The sequence below is a fragment of the Drosophila montana genome, unplaced genomic scaffold (assembly GCF_035044405.1).
Source record: "Drosophila montana isolate Dmon_TW-CO22-7 unplaced genomic scaffold, ASM3504440v1 contig_3266_1, whole genome shotgun sequence".
In the NCBI taxonomy this organism is placed as follows: Eukaryota; Metazoa; Arthropoda; class Insecta; order Diptera; family Drosophilidae; genus Drosophila; species Drosophila montana.
In genome coordinates, this window is record NW_026998148.1 from 158,796 (window position 1) to 171,397 (window position 12,602).

At 41.9% G+C, this 12,602-nt stretch overlaps 3 protein-coding genes across 4 annotated transcripts; 1 reads left to right on the forward strand and 2 right to left on the reverse strand.

The window, feature by feature from the left end:
- Nucleotides 1-435: 435 nt before the first annotated feature.
- On the reverse strand, nucleotides 436-2,329 carry LOC135434085 (uncharacterized). Of its 2 annotated transcripts, none has more exons than XM_064690464.1 (5): nucleotides 1,497-2,329; nucleotides 1,350-1,391; nucleotides 1,196-1,293; nucleotides 1,010-1,121; nucleotides 436-669 (listed from the first exon to the last, which is right to left on the reverse strand). In XM_064690464.1, the coding sequence occupies exons 1-4, from the start codon at nucleotides 2,269-2,271 to the stop codon at nucleotides 1,041-1,043; spliced, it is 996 nt and encodes a 331-aa protein (XP_064546534.1). In that variant the 5' UTR covers nucleotides 2,272-2,329; the 3' UTR covers nucleotides 436-669; nucleotides 1,010-1,040. The 2 variants fall into 2 exon arrangements, with proteins under 2 accessions (XP_064546534.1, XP_064546533.1); XM_064690463.1 differs by having other exon boundaries at nucleotides 1,192-1,293; nucleotides 1,497-2,327.
- A 639-nt stretch (nucleotides 2,330-2,968) lies between these two features.
- On the forward strand, nucleotides 2,969-4,024 carry LOC135434086 (RNA-binding protein 7). Its single transcript, XM_064690465.1, has one exon. The coding sequence runs from the start codon at nucleotides 3,038-3,040 to the stop codon at nucleotides 3,800-3,802; it is 765 nt and encodes a 254-aa protein (XP_064546535.1). The 5' UTR covers nucleotides 2,969-3,037; the 3' UTR covers nucleotides 3,803-4,024.
- LOC135434076 (uncharacterized) lies at nucleotides 3,731-12,240 on the reverse strand. Its single transcript, XM_064690447.1, has 10 exons — nucleotides 10,216-12,240; nucleotides 8,717-9,064; nucleotides 8,175-8,659; nucleotides 8,023-8,101; nucleotides 7,867-7,909; nucleotides 7,636-7,801; nucleotides 7,363-7,583; nucleotides 7,211-7,304; nucleotides 5,629-5,928; nucleotides 3,731-5,553 (listed from the first exon to the last, which is right to left on the reverse strand). Exons 1-10 carry the CDS (start codon nucleotides 12,082-12,084, stop codon nucleotides 4,014-4,016), a joined length of 5,145 nt encoding a protein of 1,714 aa, XP_064546517.1. The 5' UTR covers nucleotides 12,085-12,240; the 3' UTR covers nucleotides 3,731-4,013.
- Between the last annotated feature and the right edge of the window lie 362 nt (nucleotides 12,241-12,602).

Consider the following 12,602-nt stretch of genomic DNA (forward strand, 5'->3'; position numbering starts at 1 on the left):
TCAATTTGGCATTTAAGTCTGACAACACTATTCTTGGTCAAAATTCATGTGAAAATGGTACCCTCAAATATCGTATATGGACATAGGTCAAATTTTCCCAGTCCCATAACTCGGTCAAATCTCATCCGATTTTCACGAGGTTTGGTGTTTTGTTCATGGTTTGGCCTGTCAATCAATTTGGCATCTAAATCTGGTAACATTATTTTTGGTCAAAGTTCAAGTGAAAATGGTACCCTCAAATATCGTATACAGACATAGGTCTAAACTTCCCACCCCCTAACTTGGTCAAATCTTATCCGATCGGTTTCAAACTCATATTCAAAGATTTTGGAGAGAATTTAAGAATAAGGACTCTCCCTTGCTCTCTCTCCCTTTAATTTTGCTTGCGCTAAGCAAAGCACATAAGCAGAAGCCAGAAGTTCAAGGCAATCGAAATAAAGTGCATACATATATTTAGTTTAGTCAAATATGTTGAACACTTTAGCCAACCTTAAAATTTCACTAATTTTAGCTAGTATTTTTTCACCTCCTCTGTTTTTAGTTAATACCGTCAAATCAACATCCTTATAGTCGGTTGGAAGCGTATTGTTGTCGGCCAAGAGTACCTTCGTCATGAAGAGAGCATGTGGCACCTGTATATGCGCCACACGTTGAACTTCCTTGAGAAAACTGTAAGTATATATATTTGCTATTAGATATGAACTGATATCAATGTTAACAAAAGATTATACAACAGAAAAGACTTAAATTTTAAAGACAGTAGTCGAAAGCTAAAAACTATTCTATAAATACTGATATAATTTTGAAGCTCTGGATGATTTGCAATTTTTCGTTGATAACCATGTTATCAACCAAAGCCTTGAGCACATATTTTGACCGTCTTATCGCCTGTTACATAATGGGGAAAAGACAGTAAACTACCCATGTCATCCGAATTGTTTAAGTTTCATAAGTGTACTCTGTTCTGAAGTAAGAATGGTAATAAATATGAAATTGTTGATGTACTTACGCCTCATAGCTATAGTTTTTTGTATCCACATTCACGGTATGCAAGGACTGAACGAATGCTTCGTAGTATATGCGTAGAAAATGATAATAGTTTTCCTCCAACACCAACGTATCTACAGTATAAAAATATTAGTATACATTTTGAGCATACATTTAGCATTGTTCTTATTGATATGAACTGACCTACACTTGACAGCAGTAAAAAGATTAGGTCGTGGACCACTGACTCGTATTGAGCAATTTGAAAGTCAACAATTTTAAGCTTAGCGGGGAGACCAGCATCATCTAAATAAAATTCAATAATTAACATGCTCTGCTAATTTATGCGAACCGCTTCTTACCATATTTGACCATCATGTTATTTATCCATAAGTCCATATGAGCTGAAGAAAAATTAAAAATGTATTATACAATTATTGAGTCTTTCGCTGATGGCTTCGACATACAGAGAGTAAAATATGATATTTACGGAAAGTAAACCACCCTACCTATAGAGGTCCAAGGCCCATCCTCTACATATTTAGTTGCTTGAAAGTTATCAAAGATATCCAGTAATTCTTTTACGCGCTTATAAACGCCGTCATCGCCCTTGCAGACATCCTTAACGTCATTTAAGGTTTCATCGTTTAACACATCTTTGGTATCAGGTCCCATATTGTCACCCATATTAAATTTTTTGAAATACGGTAGAACATTTTGCTCAAAAACTTTTGGTTTTTTTAGACGCAGGGCGAGGGGCAAGGCGTGGAACTGCGCCATGTAGTGCAGAATGAGCACGGTATGCTGCAGATCGTACGGCTTGTGTCGATTTCCGGGCTTATAGCCACGTGCCGTTAAGTTTTCCTGCACCAGAACTGCGTCTCTGTCCACTTTATTGGTATCCGTGCTGAGGGAGATGCGTGAACCAAAGTAACGTGGAAATCCATCAAAGAGATGGATTGGCAGTACGCCGGATTCGAGCTGTAGCTTTTCCAGTTCCGGTGCCAAATACTTGTAGACGGCATTTTCCGTGATGCATGTCCGTTCGGGTTGAAAAATTTGCCAATACAAATCATTGGTAAGTGGCGGTAACTTTGCAATTAGTGGCAAATCCTCAATGATGTCATTCGATTGCTTAACTTTCGCATTGATCGCTAGCATAATACTTCCATAATTATCGCCGGGCTTAGTCAGATATAGGCTTTCATAGGATTCAAGTGTGGCGCCCTTTAAATGCGGCTCAATCACTTTGTGCAATTCTGTAATTTTGGGTACTTCTCCCATTATTGAGGCGTGCTTTGTGCTTACACTGACGTGCAGTGACTGAATGAAATCGCAAAGTAGACCCCACACTGCTTTTCATGCATCGGTATTGTTCTGCTCATGTAATCATACACACACATATTAATGTAGATAATAACAAATAATTGTACAATTACTGATAGTATGAATATTTGCATGTGTGGGTCACAATAGACGAAAAAAAAATTTACTCAAGTGGCGCAGATAAGATGAATTGTAGACGCAACTGTTTTCATTTCTGGTTGTGTTCACTTTAAACAAGTGCTCCCTGAATAAACACAACATTTGATTCGAATCTCTTCATGATTAACTATACTGTGTATGCCTGGTATCAGTTGAGTAAGTCAATCAGTTGCGACAGTGCCGACAACAACAACGACAATCTGTACTAGCAACAAGTGAATATCATCTTCCCTCCGTACCATTCTAAACAGTAACAGTAATTTGGGGTCTTTATCAACTGGCTTTTATTTATAATCAACTACATGTTCATGTTGATTATGGAATGAACATTTGTTGCATGGAATGAACATTAATAAACAAAATCTTTGATTTTGCCGGCATTTCGTTTTTCAATGTATGCTTTGAAATTGCAATACGGTCACACCTTTAAAGCGCGCGACTTGGCAGTCACGCACGTAGAGACGCATTTACTCTTATCGATATATCGACTGGAATATAAAAACAATCTTCTCGTTCGTTTGTGTACACATTCAATTGCAAAGTATTTTGATTGAAAATAACTAAAATGGATAGTTTTATGGCCGCCATTCAACAGGCGGCTCTGCAGCAACAAATTTGCAATGCAGCTAACATGATGGGTATGCAGTTGCCTTTCCCATTTGGACAGCCTGCGAATTTCGTTGGCGGTGACTTCGGATATGGGCGATCAGAAGGAGCACCATTGCACCCTCAAAATGATACAGAGGACCTAGATGACGAAGATGCAGATGATGAAGAGCAAACTCGCACTTTGTTCTGTAATAACCTGGACGAACGCGTAACTGAGGAAATACTCTATGAAGTATTTCTGCAAGCAGGTCCCATAGAAAGCGCGCGTATACCACTGGATAATACTGGACGTCAACGTAATTTTGGATTTGTTACATATCAGCACAAATGTGCAGTGCCCTTTGCCATGGAGCTCTATCAAGGACTTGAACTGTTTCAAAAGAAAATCACAATCCGGCAGCAATGCCCAGATAAACCTAAGCAACCTTTTATTGGACAAGGACGGACACACAATCCGTTTTCTCAAGGATTTGCTTCTCCCGCCCCACCAATGAATACCCACGCAGGTCCACGTAATGCTCGTCACAGTATGCACGATGGAAAGCAATTCGACCGCACCGCTGGCGCTCAAAACAAATATAATAATGATATGCGGCGCCGCAGCGACAGTGCCGTCATGGACCGCAAACGGCCAAGACCACATCAGCAGCAACAACACAACAACAGTGGCGGCAATCGAAGGTCTGATCAGCGATATATCAACGGAAAAAGATTACTGTAGTGTGTGCATTAAATTGCATAAAGTTCGTGTTTAAATTTATTTTATTAGTCTTGAATATACAAAGGCGTAAATGTATTATCTATGATCTATTGCGTTCAAAACATTGACCATATTTCATGATTACGATTACGGGCTTGTGCTTTCACTGTACATCTAAAGTTCTTTAAAATAAGGTAATCTTTATATACATATATCCGTATAAATTAAAAGATTAACGGGTAATGCTTCTCAATGTCTTTTCCACATTTCGATATGTTCGCGGTGGTATTACCTCTAACAGTAATCGCTGATAGCTTCCGTGCTCTGACAAAGCACGGAACATTGACTTGGCATAGCTGCGTGTTTCGAGGCTGCCTTCAAGCAGAAGATTTGCACCAACCATAAAGAATTTGTCACGACTTTCACGACCCATTGAGTAAATGCGATCGCAGCCTAAGCGCTCGACTAGTCTAAACAGCAGCTTCGCAGTCGTCGTCCGAACTATGGCATTCTGGTGCTGAGCACCTTTGTTTGTCAAGATGTTGAGTACTTTCGCAGGTTGCAAGTTATCCACCAAAGACTCCAAGGCTCCGGTGGCATCGGCACGCAGGAAACGATTTGTGTCTGCTGTGCGGTGCAACAACGCACAGACCAGGTCATCGCACTCAATCTCCAATGATTTGCATTTTAGGGTAAATAACTCTGTTGCGGCCTGACAGGCTGCACGAGCTACCTGTGAGCGTAAATTGCGTACAGAGCGAGTAAGTTGGATGCATGTCATGTGCATGTGGCTGTCCAAGAAATCTGCATGGTGGCGAAGCAGACGCACCATATATTTCAGACCTGTTATGTTCACTTCCCAGTTATTAGAGTCCAGCTGATCAAACGTCTTTATTAAGGCTTCTCGTGGCTTCTCAAAACGTGACATATGCGGCGGAAATAATTCCGTCTGCGACATCTTGATGGCCTGCTTCACAGGTGAGACGCGACGCTGACCACGCAGAAGATATGAAGTCTTCGACTTTTGTTTTAGCGGTGTGTGCTGTAACTTTGGAGGCAATCTGCTGTTGTCAGGATGGGAAACGGTATGAGAGCTGTTATCGGTTGTGGTGCTACTAATGTCCAGGGAACCTTGCTTAGAAGCGGGTCTTCGGCCATAGAGCGAGTCCAACGAGATGCTACGTGAGTGTATGGCTCTTTCGTCATGTGTGATATCAGCCTTTTTGCTGGATGAGGCTCGCGATAAAGATGCGAGAAATGTTTCATTGTCTGTTGATAATTCTGTCAGTTGTTTTATGGGCGGCGACTCTGCGGCTGTTGATTGGAGCTCGTTCTGGAGCTCCTCAACTACTACAAAGCTATTGCTGCTTTCAATCTCCTCTTCAATGGCCAAGGATTTAATTGACTGGGCACGTGACATTTGTGGTGTGGCATCTTCAAGCTGTGTCCTAATGCTTTCTGTTTTGCTCTGCAGGCTGTTCACGCTTTCGTTGCGTTTCAATGCGGGCTCCTGAAAGGGTGACTCCGTCTCCTCTTCTATGTCGTCCACTACGAGCTCCCCAAATTGTTGCTCCATCTCTTCCCGGGCTATAGAGTGGTCCACATTCTGTTTGTCCACTTCGGTTGATTTAGCCGAGGCAGTTGACTTTTGCGAATAGCTTGTTGACCTTAAGGACAGAGGAGAGCCTTCTGATTGATGCGGCCCAGATGTTACTGCGAATGACTGCACTGCGGTGGACGTTGTAAGTTCATTTGCTGGTTCGACCTTAACACTGTGTAAAAAATTATAATTAGTTAGCAAATTTACAGTGTATATAATTCCCCAATAGCACCCACAAAAAACTTACAGCTCAGTTTGTGAAAAAACCTCATTCACTAAAGTTTTATCAACTTGCCACGTCACTTTATCAGCCACATTTGTAGGACTTTTATCAATTTTCATCGATTTTCTACGCTTGGCGTGAGAACAACAACAACACAGACAAAGGCAGCGATCATAAGGTATCAGCCGCTGTTGCGCCGCAATCGCCTTTTCCCGTATATATTCCTTAACTGTGTGAAATGTGGTGCGAAATAACCCCAGTAGAATAGCGGGTTGACCGCTACAGTAAAAGGCATTTTGCATTTTACTAAACTGATTTCGTTTGCTTGTCTCCAAAACACACTCTAGTTAGAGAGAGAAATACATTTTGTCGATGAACTTGATTAAAACGTATTAAATTGGAAACTAGCCGGAGGACTGTTTGACCACTTGAAGCAGTAACGCCACTTTGCAAACTGTTTGCAAGGTTCGTAGAACGTCGGGTTGACCACTTCTCCGGCCACGCCAAATGGAAAGAAATGCCGAATCCACAACTATATAAGCGGTCTTTATTTCCATTTCAGGAAAACACAACACAACACAACTAAAGTTGCAAATGTAAAACAGGACATTGCGTTTTCCACACTAAACAATGCCCACACACACACACACACATATCAGACAGCCCCTGCCCAAGCCAGGGGCACCCCGGAATATATACCAATACTAAGGCTATAAAACGACGATGACGACGAAGGTGGAAAGCTAGCCATTGGTCTGCGTAGCACTGGTGTTATTTTCAGGTTGACTTTCTGCTTTTAATCGGGCGCCTTCTTACACATGTTCGGGCTACTTCGTGTAATTGACGAAGACGTCCAATGAAAAGCAATCTAACTCGACCCAATTCGACCCTTGGGTACCCTATCTTGTGTCCATTTATGTGTAGAATTAATTCAGTTAGCTATATGGTTTAACATATGCAAATATATAATTACCAATTTAATTATTGATCTTTCAAAAATGCAACAGGAATTTAATCCAGTTGAAATATTAAATTATCACTTGACACTCTCTCTCTTTCTCTCTCTATACTTAAAACTTAAATTAGTGTATTTTTTTAAAGCCAAGAAAAAAATTAATTTTTTTGAATGAATGGCAAAATATTTAACTAGATTATGATATGCTCTAACAAAGGCTGTGGGCCACAGCTACTTGTAGTGGTCATTTGAAGGTTCGTCACTGGCCGCCATCCTGTACCTACACCATAAATGTCCCTGATGAGTGCTTCATCGCGCATTTAAATTATTTAGGTTAAATAGCAAAATTGTTGGGCTTTTATATGCCACCTTTAAGGCGCCAATGTTGTAAGGCGTTAGGTGGCCAATTTTTGGGGTCAAAGGTACAACTAAATTTGCTGGCCGGCAGTTTTTTGTTTAAGGAGTGACGGAACTACCTACCCATTAACATTTGTATCAAATAAGACTGAGTATTTTATAATGTAGAATTAACATTTCTTAGTGGTGGTTTTGGTCAATTAAACTGCTGTAAGTTTTTATTACCTGGTATCAGGTGTATTGTCATTGTGGACGCAGTTTTAAGTTGTGTCAAGAAAAGCTTTTCTAACTTACTTGAATTTGCCAAAGTTTTCGGCATCTTTATTCACCGATGTTTCTGATTGGTTATTGATATCCTGTTTTTTAGTTTCCTTTAGTTTCGAATTTGCTTTTGAAGAAGAGGAAAAATTATTGCTACAAATTTCATTTGAAATATTGTTATTCACCTTGAGATTGACTGCAATTATCCGTCCAGTTTTGCTGTGCAAAAGTGTGCTGCGAACTGGTTGGCTTCTTAAGTACATGCTGTACATGCCTTTGAGTTTTTTGTAGATCATCATTTGCTTTTGGGTTCTTCGAATCTTCGAAACTATATGGATATGGAGTTCGCTGTATATTGCGCATAAAATTGCTAATGAAATCCGTTTGCCGCCTCACAGCCGGAAACCTTGAAGTCGATGCTTTAGTGTAAAAATTTGGATTCTATTCGTCAAACTTACCGGGAATTTTGTCGTGTTAAACGCCTGCAGGTTGTCAGCTGTATAAAACTACTACTTCCACTCCCACTACCACTACTGCAGGATGTTGTCGTACTGTCCGTGCTTCTTCCGTCCACTGAAGATTCAGAGCATGCTTTGGTTACTACACGACGCTCCAAGCAGTTTACTTGAATGATAACAAGTAAATGTGTATAATGCATATTAATTGTTTAGAGATTTCAATGGACTTACCATTCTTACCACTAGTGCCATAGATTTTTCTTTGAAAAAAGTCCTGAAAGCACAATATTGGGAATACAAGTACTTATAAAAAGTGCATTTTTGAATGACAAAAACAAAAGTGATAACAGACCAAGACACAGGGTATCTGTTGGGAAGGAAACTTACATTAGAGGCTCTAGACATGTCCAAGGCTTCGGGTGGTGAATGGAATGAGTGTCGATGCAAGTTCTCATCTGCGTTACAGCTAAATAAACAATATTTTAACAATGTTAAATACTTGTGCATATTGTTATGAAAACGGATAAAAATCAATTAACCTATGGTTCATTCCGGTGACTTCCTCGTCTGCGTTTTCTTGAAGCATACGTTTTTTGTTTGCCAAATGCAGACGTCGTCTTTTAACAGCATTTGGGGAGGCAGAGCCTTCTCCTTGCGTTATCCAATCCATATCTGCGCCAAATCGTGAGATACCAGCCTGGTCTGCTTTATGAAATGTATATAAGACGGATCCATCAGGGGTAATAAGGGGCAATTGGAGGCGGGACAGACGCGTTTGCACAGCCTTGAGCAGAGCAGGTCCTGATTCGATATCATCTGTTATCTCAGCAACAATTTGTAAAATCTGGTCCACCGAAGAAATATCAGCAAGCACAGCAAATACCTCCAATGCCGCCTGACGTACCCGACGCTTTCTATTAAGTGCAGCATAGGTGACTTGTGCTGCCAGAATGTTGATGTCGAAACAGGTGCCGGGAAATGACATCAAGGAGTAGATGGACATTTGTAAAGCGTGATCACGAAACTGCCGTACGATATTGTCAAATAGAAATCGTAGCAAGTATTTCAGACAATAGCTCACCTTTGAGCTCTTTGCATGTAGATACTCGGGCGCCGTTAATTTGGCGACAATTGTCCCAGCAGGCAGGCGCTGCATAAGTGCCTTGCATACACGGTTTGCACCTGCGTTTCCCTGGCGACACAGTCCCGACAGTATCTGTGGCGTACGCTCCTCCAAGTTGTCCAACGGCAGGCGTGAAATCAGATTTACCAAGACCTCGCGCTTAAGCTCAGCTACCTCGAAATTTCGCTCCGAAGAAAGTAATGTGCGCAGCAGACTATCCAAATAGGGCTGCACCAGCACCAAGTTGGATGATGAGCTTAGTGCTATTTCAAGCTGGGCTATGCCCTGTAAACGATTGCGCCAGTCCTGTTTTGTGGGGGGGAGGGGAAGAGATTGAATAAATGGTTTCGTTTACTATGGCAAATATTTTATGGCCAAGTTCTGAGTCATTTCAATAATTGCAGTAAGGGTCCATTGTTTCTACTAAATACAATTGGAGCAAGCCGGCAACGATAACGTCGCTTTAAATAATTTCCTGACTGCCCGACTGCCCCATGCTCTATAAAATGTTTTTATTCGCGCCTTTTTGTATTCTGTACGCGCTATAATTTTTGTTAATGTTTTATTATTTTTGTGCCAGTGCTGACCCAGTTTTTGGCACGCTCTGTGCCCCACTCTATCCCCATGCCAAGCTGAGCTGCGTCTCCATCAGCGAGGGGCCCAATGTATTTCTTTGCTATTTTATCGTCCTTTATGCATGCTGTTACTAAGTTATTGTTGTTTTTCTCGCTTCTCGCTAGAAATATCGCGTGCATTTAAATGATTGGTCTGCAGGAGCTACCAAAAGCACTATACATAGCATGCACCATAACTAAAACTCTCAAGCTGTTTTTTGTAAGGTGCCACCAGATGTTATACTATATTTGGAGTCAATTGATCCTAAAGGATTTTATTTGCATTGCAATACGAATTTGTGGGGGGCGTAAAATGAAAATGCTTTAAAAGAACAATTATTATTAAATAATGAAAAGCTGTCACATTCATAGAACGAAAGCTTGCTCACAAAAGTTTGACGGAAAACGCACTCATAAATTCGACGTAAAAATGTAGGGCTTTTGAATTGTTAACGTCAAAAATTAATAGGTCATTGGTACATGGGGGGTGCACACAGGAGCCCTATCAACGGCTGGAATGGTTCTGCCATTAATATGTGTGTGTGTGTGTGTGGTGGAGGTGCCCATTCCTGCCGTAGTTTTCATTCGGCCGGTAATAACAATGTATGTATTTGTTGAAATTGAGGCAATGCGTGTCGTGTACATAATAAGTTTTGGGTGGCTGCCATTATGAAGGAAATTGTGAACGCATATGAAACTGTATATGGTATATCCTAGTGACCCAGTTAGCGTATGAAACGGCCACTGGCATTAAGAATAGCGTGCGTTTAATATCCTTTTTTTTTAATATATATACATATCTACGATGCATCTTACTTGCACTAGTTGAATTTTGCTACTTACTCCTGACCGCAAGTCCATTATAGTTTTGTGGTTGACAATGTCCAGGTCTTCCCAGCTGTTTGGCGTAGCTGGTGCTTTCGCTGGCAAAGTAGAAGAAATAACTGGGTCAGTTGTGATGCTATCACTTGCCCGTAAAGAGCGCGGCGAGGGATCCGGATCACGTTGAAGATTATGCAGAACTTCGATTTCTTTGTGTGGTACTTTAGGACTGGCTGTGTTACTACCAGCAGGACTGATGCTACTGCTGCGGTAGACAGGAGAGTATGAGACGTCCCGCTTTGGCGATGTATAGGAGCTAGTTTTGTTATTGGTCGACCTTGCCTGTTCCCTACTTTGCTGTGGCGACTGAGCACTACGAGCACGGGGCAAAGGCTTAGTATTATCAATCGGAATCTCTAAGGTCAAAGCCGTCATTTTGTTGCTGCCTGCCGGAGTTGAATTATTGTCTGCGTGTTGTCCCTCTAACAGTGATGCTGAAGTTGCTGTCTCATTAGGCGGCAATGAGCTAATGTTGAGTCTGCCGTAACCTGGCACCGTACTTTCGATGTGGTTTGTAGAGGAAGTCGCATCACTGTCGGGTGTGCGCATTTTGACCACTTCTCCACCAAAAGTAACACGTTTCAAACTGCGAAACGGCGTGCCGAGACCAGTTTCATTCTGCGTCATTTCCTCCATTTCTGAATCGCTTATTATCTGGAGTATGCCCGCGTCCGTTTCTCGTGGAGACTGGGGAGCAGCAAATGGACGACATACAAGTTCCGTTGCATCTATAATGGGACTATCCGTCTCCTCGGTCTCGGTTTCCGCTTCGAGAATTCGCATGGTGAGCGTATCATCGTTGATTTGTATTTCCGTTTCCATTATAATCTTTCCCTTCTCTGGCAGTAGAGTTGCCTTTGGCTCATGTGAAATACTGCTGCTACGCCAAATGTGCTCTCGAGGCAAGGCCCTCCAAGCGCCAGCATTGACACTGGTCATGGAGCCATCAGTACGAAGAGGCTTGTTCGATATTCCATATACTTTACATAGTTGGTTATAGAGCGACAATGCATCCAGGCCGTCCATTTCGTCTAAATAACTCTCAAACTCTTGCACCCCCAACAGTTCACTTATTTTGGCCAACACCTTCAGCGTAATCTCCTGTTGGGTTTGTTGCAGCTGCAGGCGCTGCACTAGTCGCTCAATGGTGTGCTTCACTATAAAATGACTTTGTGGCGTGTGCAAAATCGATTGTAGTAATGGCGGAAGTGATAGCAAAACGCCACAGCTGAGACGTTCTTCATAGGTTGGCTGCTGAGTTAGTCCAGTGTCCAAAATCTGTAGCATAACCATTTCCGGTACGCCTGTCTCCGAGAGATAGACCCGCAAGCAGTCGAGTGCACCTTTTCGTACCGTGGGTGCCTGGTGTCCGAGATTTTTGATTAAATCAATTAAAAAATGCATACTATGCTTGTCAGCTTTTGCCCCCATTATGACCAAAACGTCGACGAGAACGCGTAATGCATGTTGGCGCACTTGCCATTCGGGATCCTGCAACCGCTCGTGGAATTCGGCAAACATGGTGGCCGGGCAAATTGTTTCCGGCAATCGACGCGTACGTAAAACATGCTCCCACAGTGGGGTTAGCTGGACAGCAGTCACAGTTTGCTCGTGGCGACGCTGCATTTTATTTGGGCAGATACTGATGTGCGGCGAGTCCGTGCTGGTGCTTGACTGTTGATTGTTGTTGTTATCCTTGTCCTCGCCAATGACATTGTTCGTGCCGCTCATGTGATAAATGACATTCTCATTGGCGTCGCCGTTGCCATTAGCCGGCCGCGTTTTATTATCCGAACTATTATTTCGCTCGAAAAAGCGCTGAAAGAACATGACGAGCTACGGTTCTTCGTTGTTTTCGGTTTTTGTTGCTGCTGCAATTATCTAACTAGTCGCATATAATGCCTTTCTTCACTTGATTTTAATTTATAACTGTCACGCACGCTTGCATCCGGTGCAGGGGCTTCTATGACTCGTATTTACATTGATTTCAATGTCATTTTTGTTTTGGCTCTTGGAACGATTTCACTACTGGTCTTTCCCAGCTGCTAGCAACGACTGCAGCCCTTAGCTGTTTGAGAATGCCTTTTGTAGTAAGTTGGCTAACAAAGTGCCACGGCTCGGGAAATTACCCCCGTATTTACGACAGAGGACAGGACTGCGCAAGTCACAATTCCTCTCCCAGAACGGCTGCGCGAACTAAAAGTGCAAACCTTATAAACAACCATTACTTTAGTTGTGCAGGAACTTTTGGCAAAAAAGAAGAACTCAATTTTAATTTATATTTATTGTAACATACAAACACTAACTATATTTTAGCTATGTAATTATTTGAAAGTTTTAGTGTATAC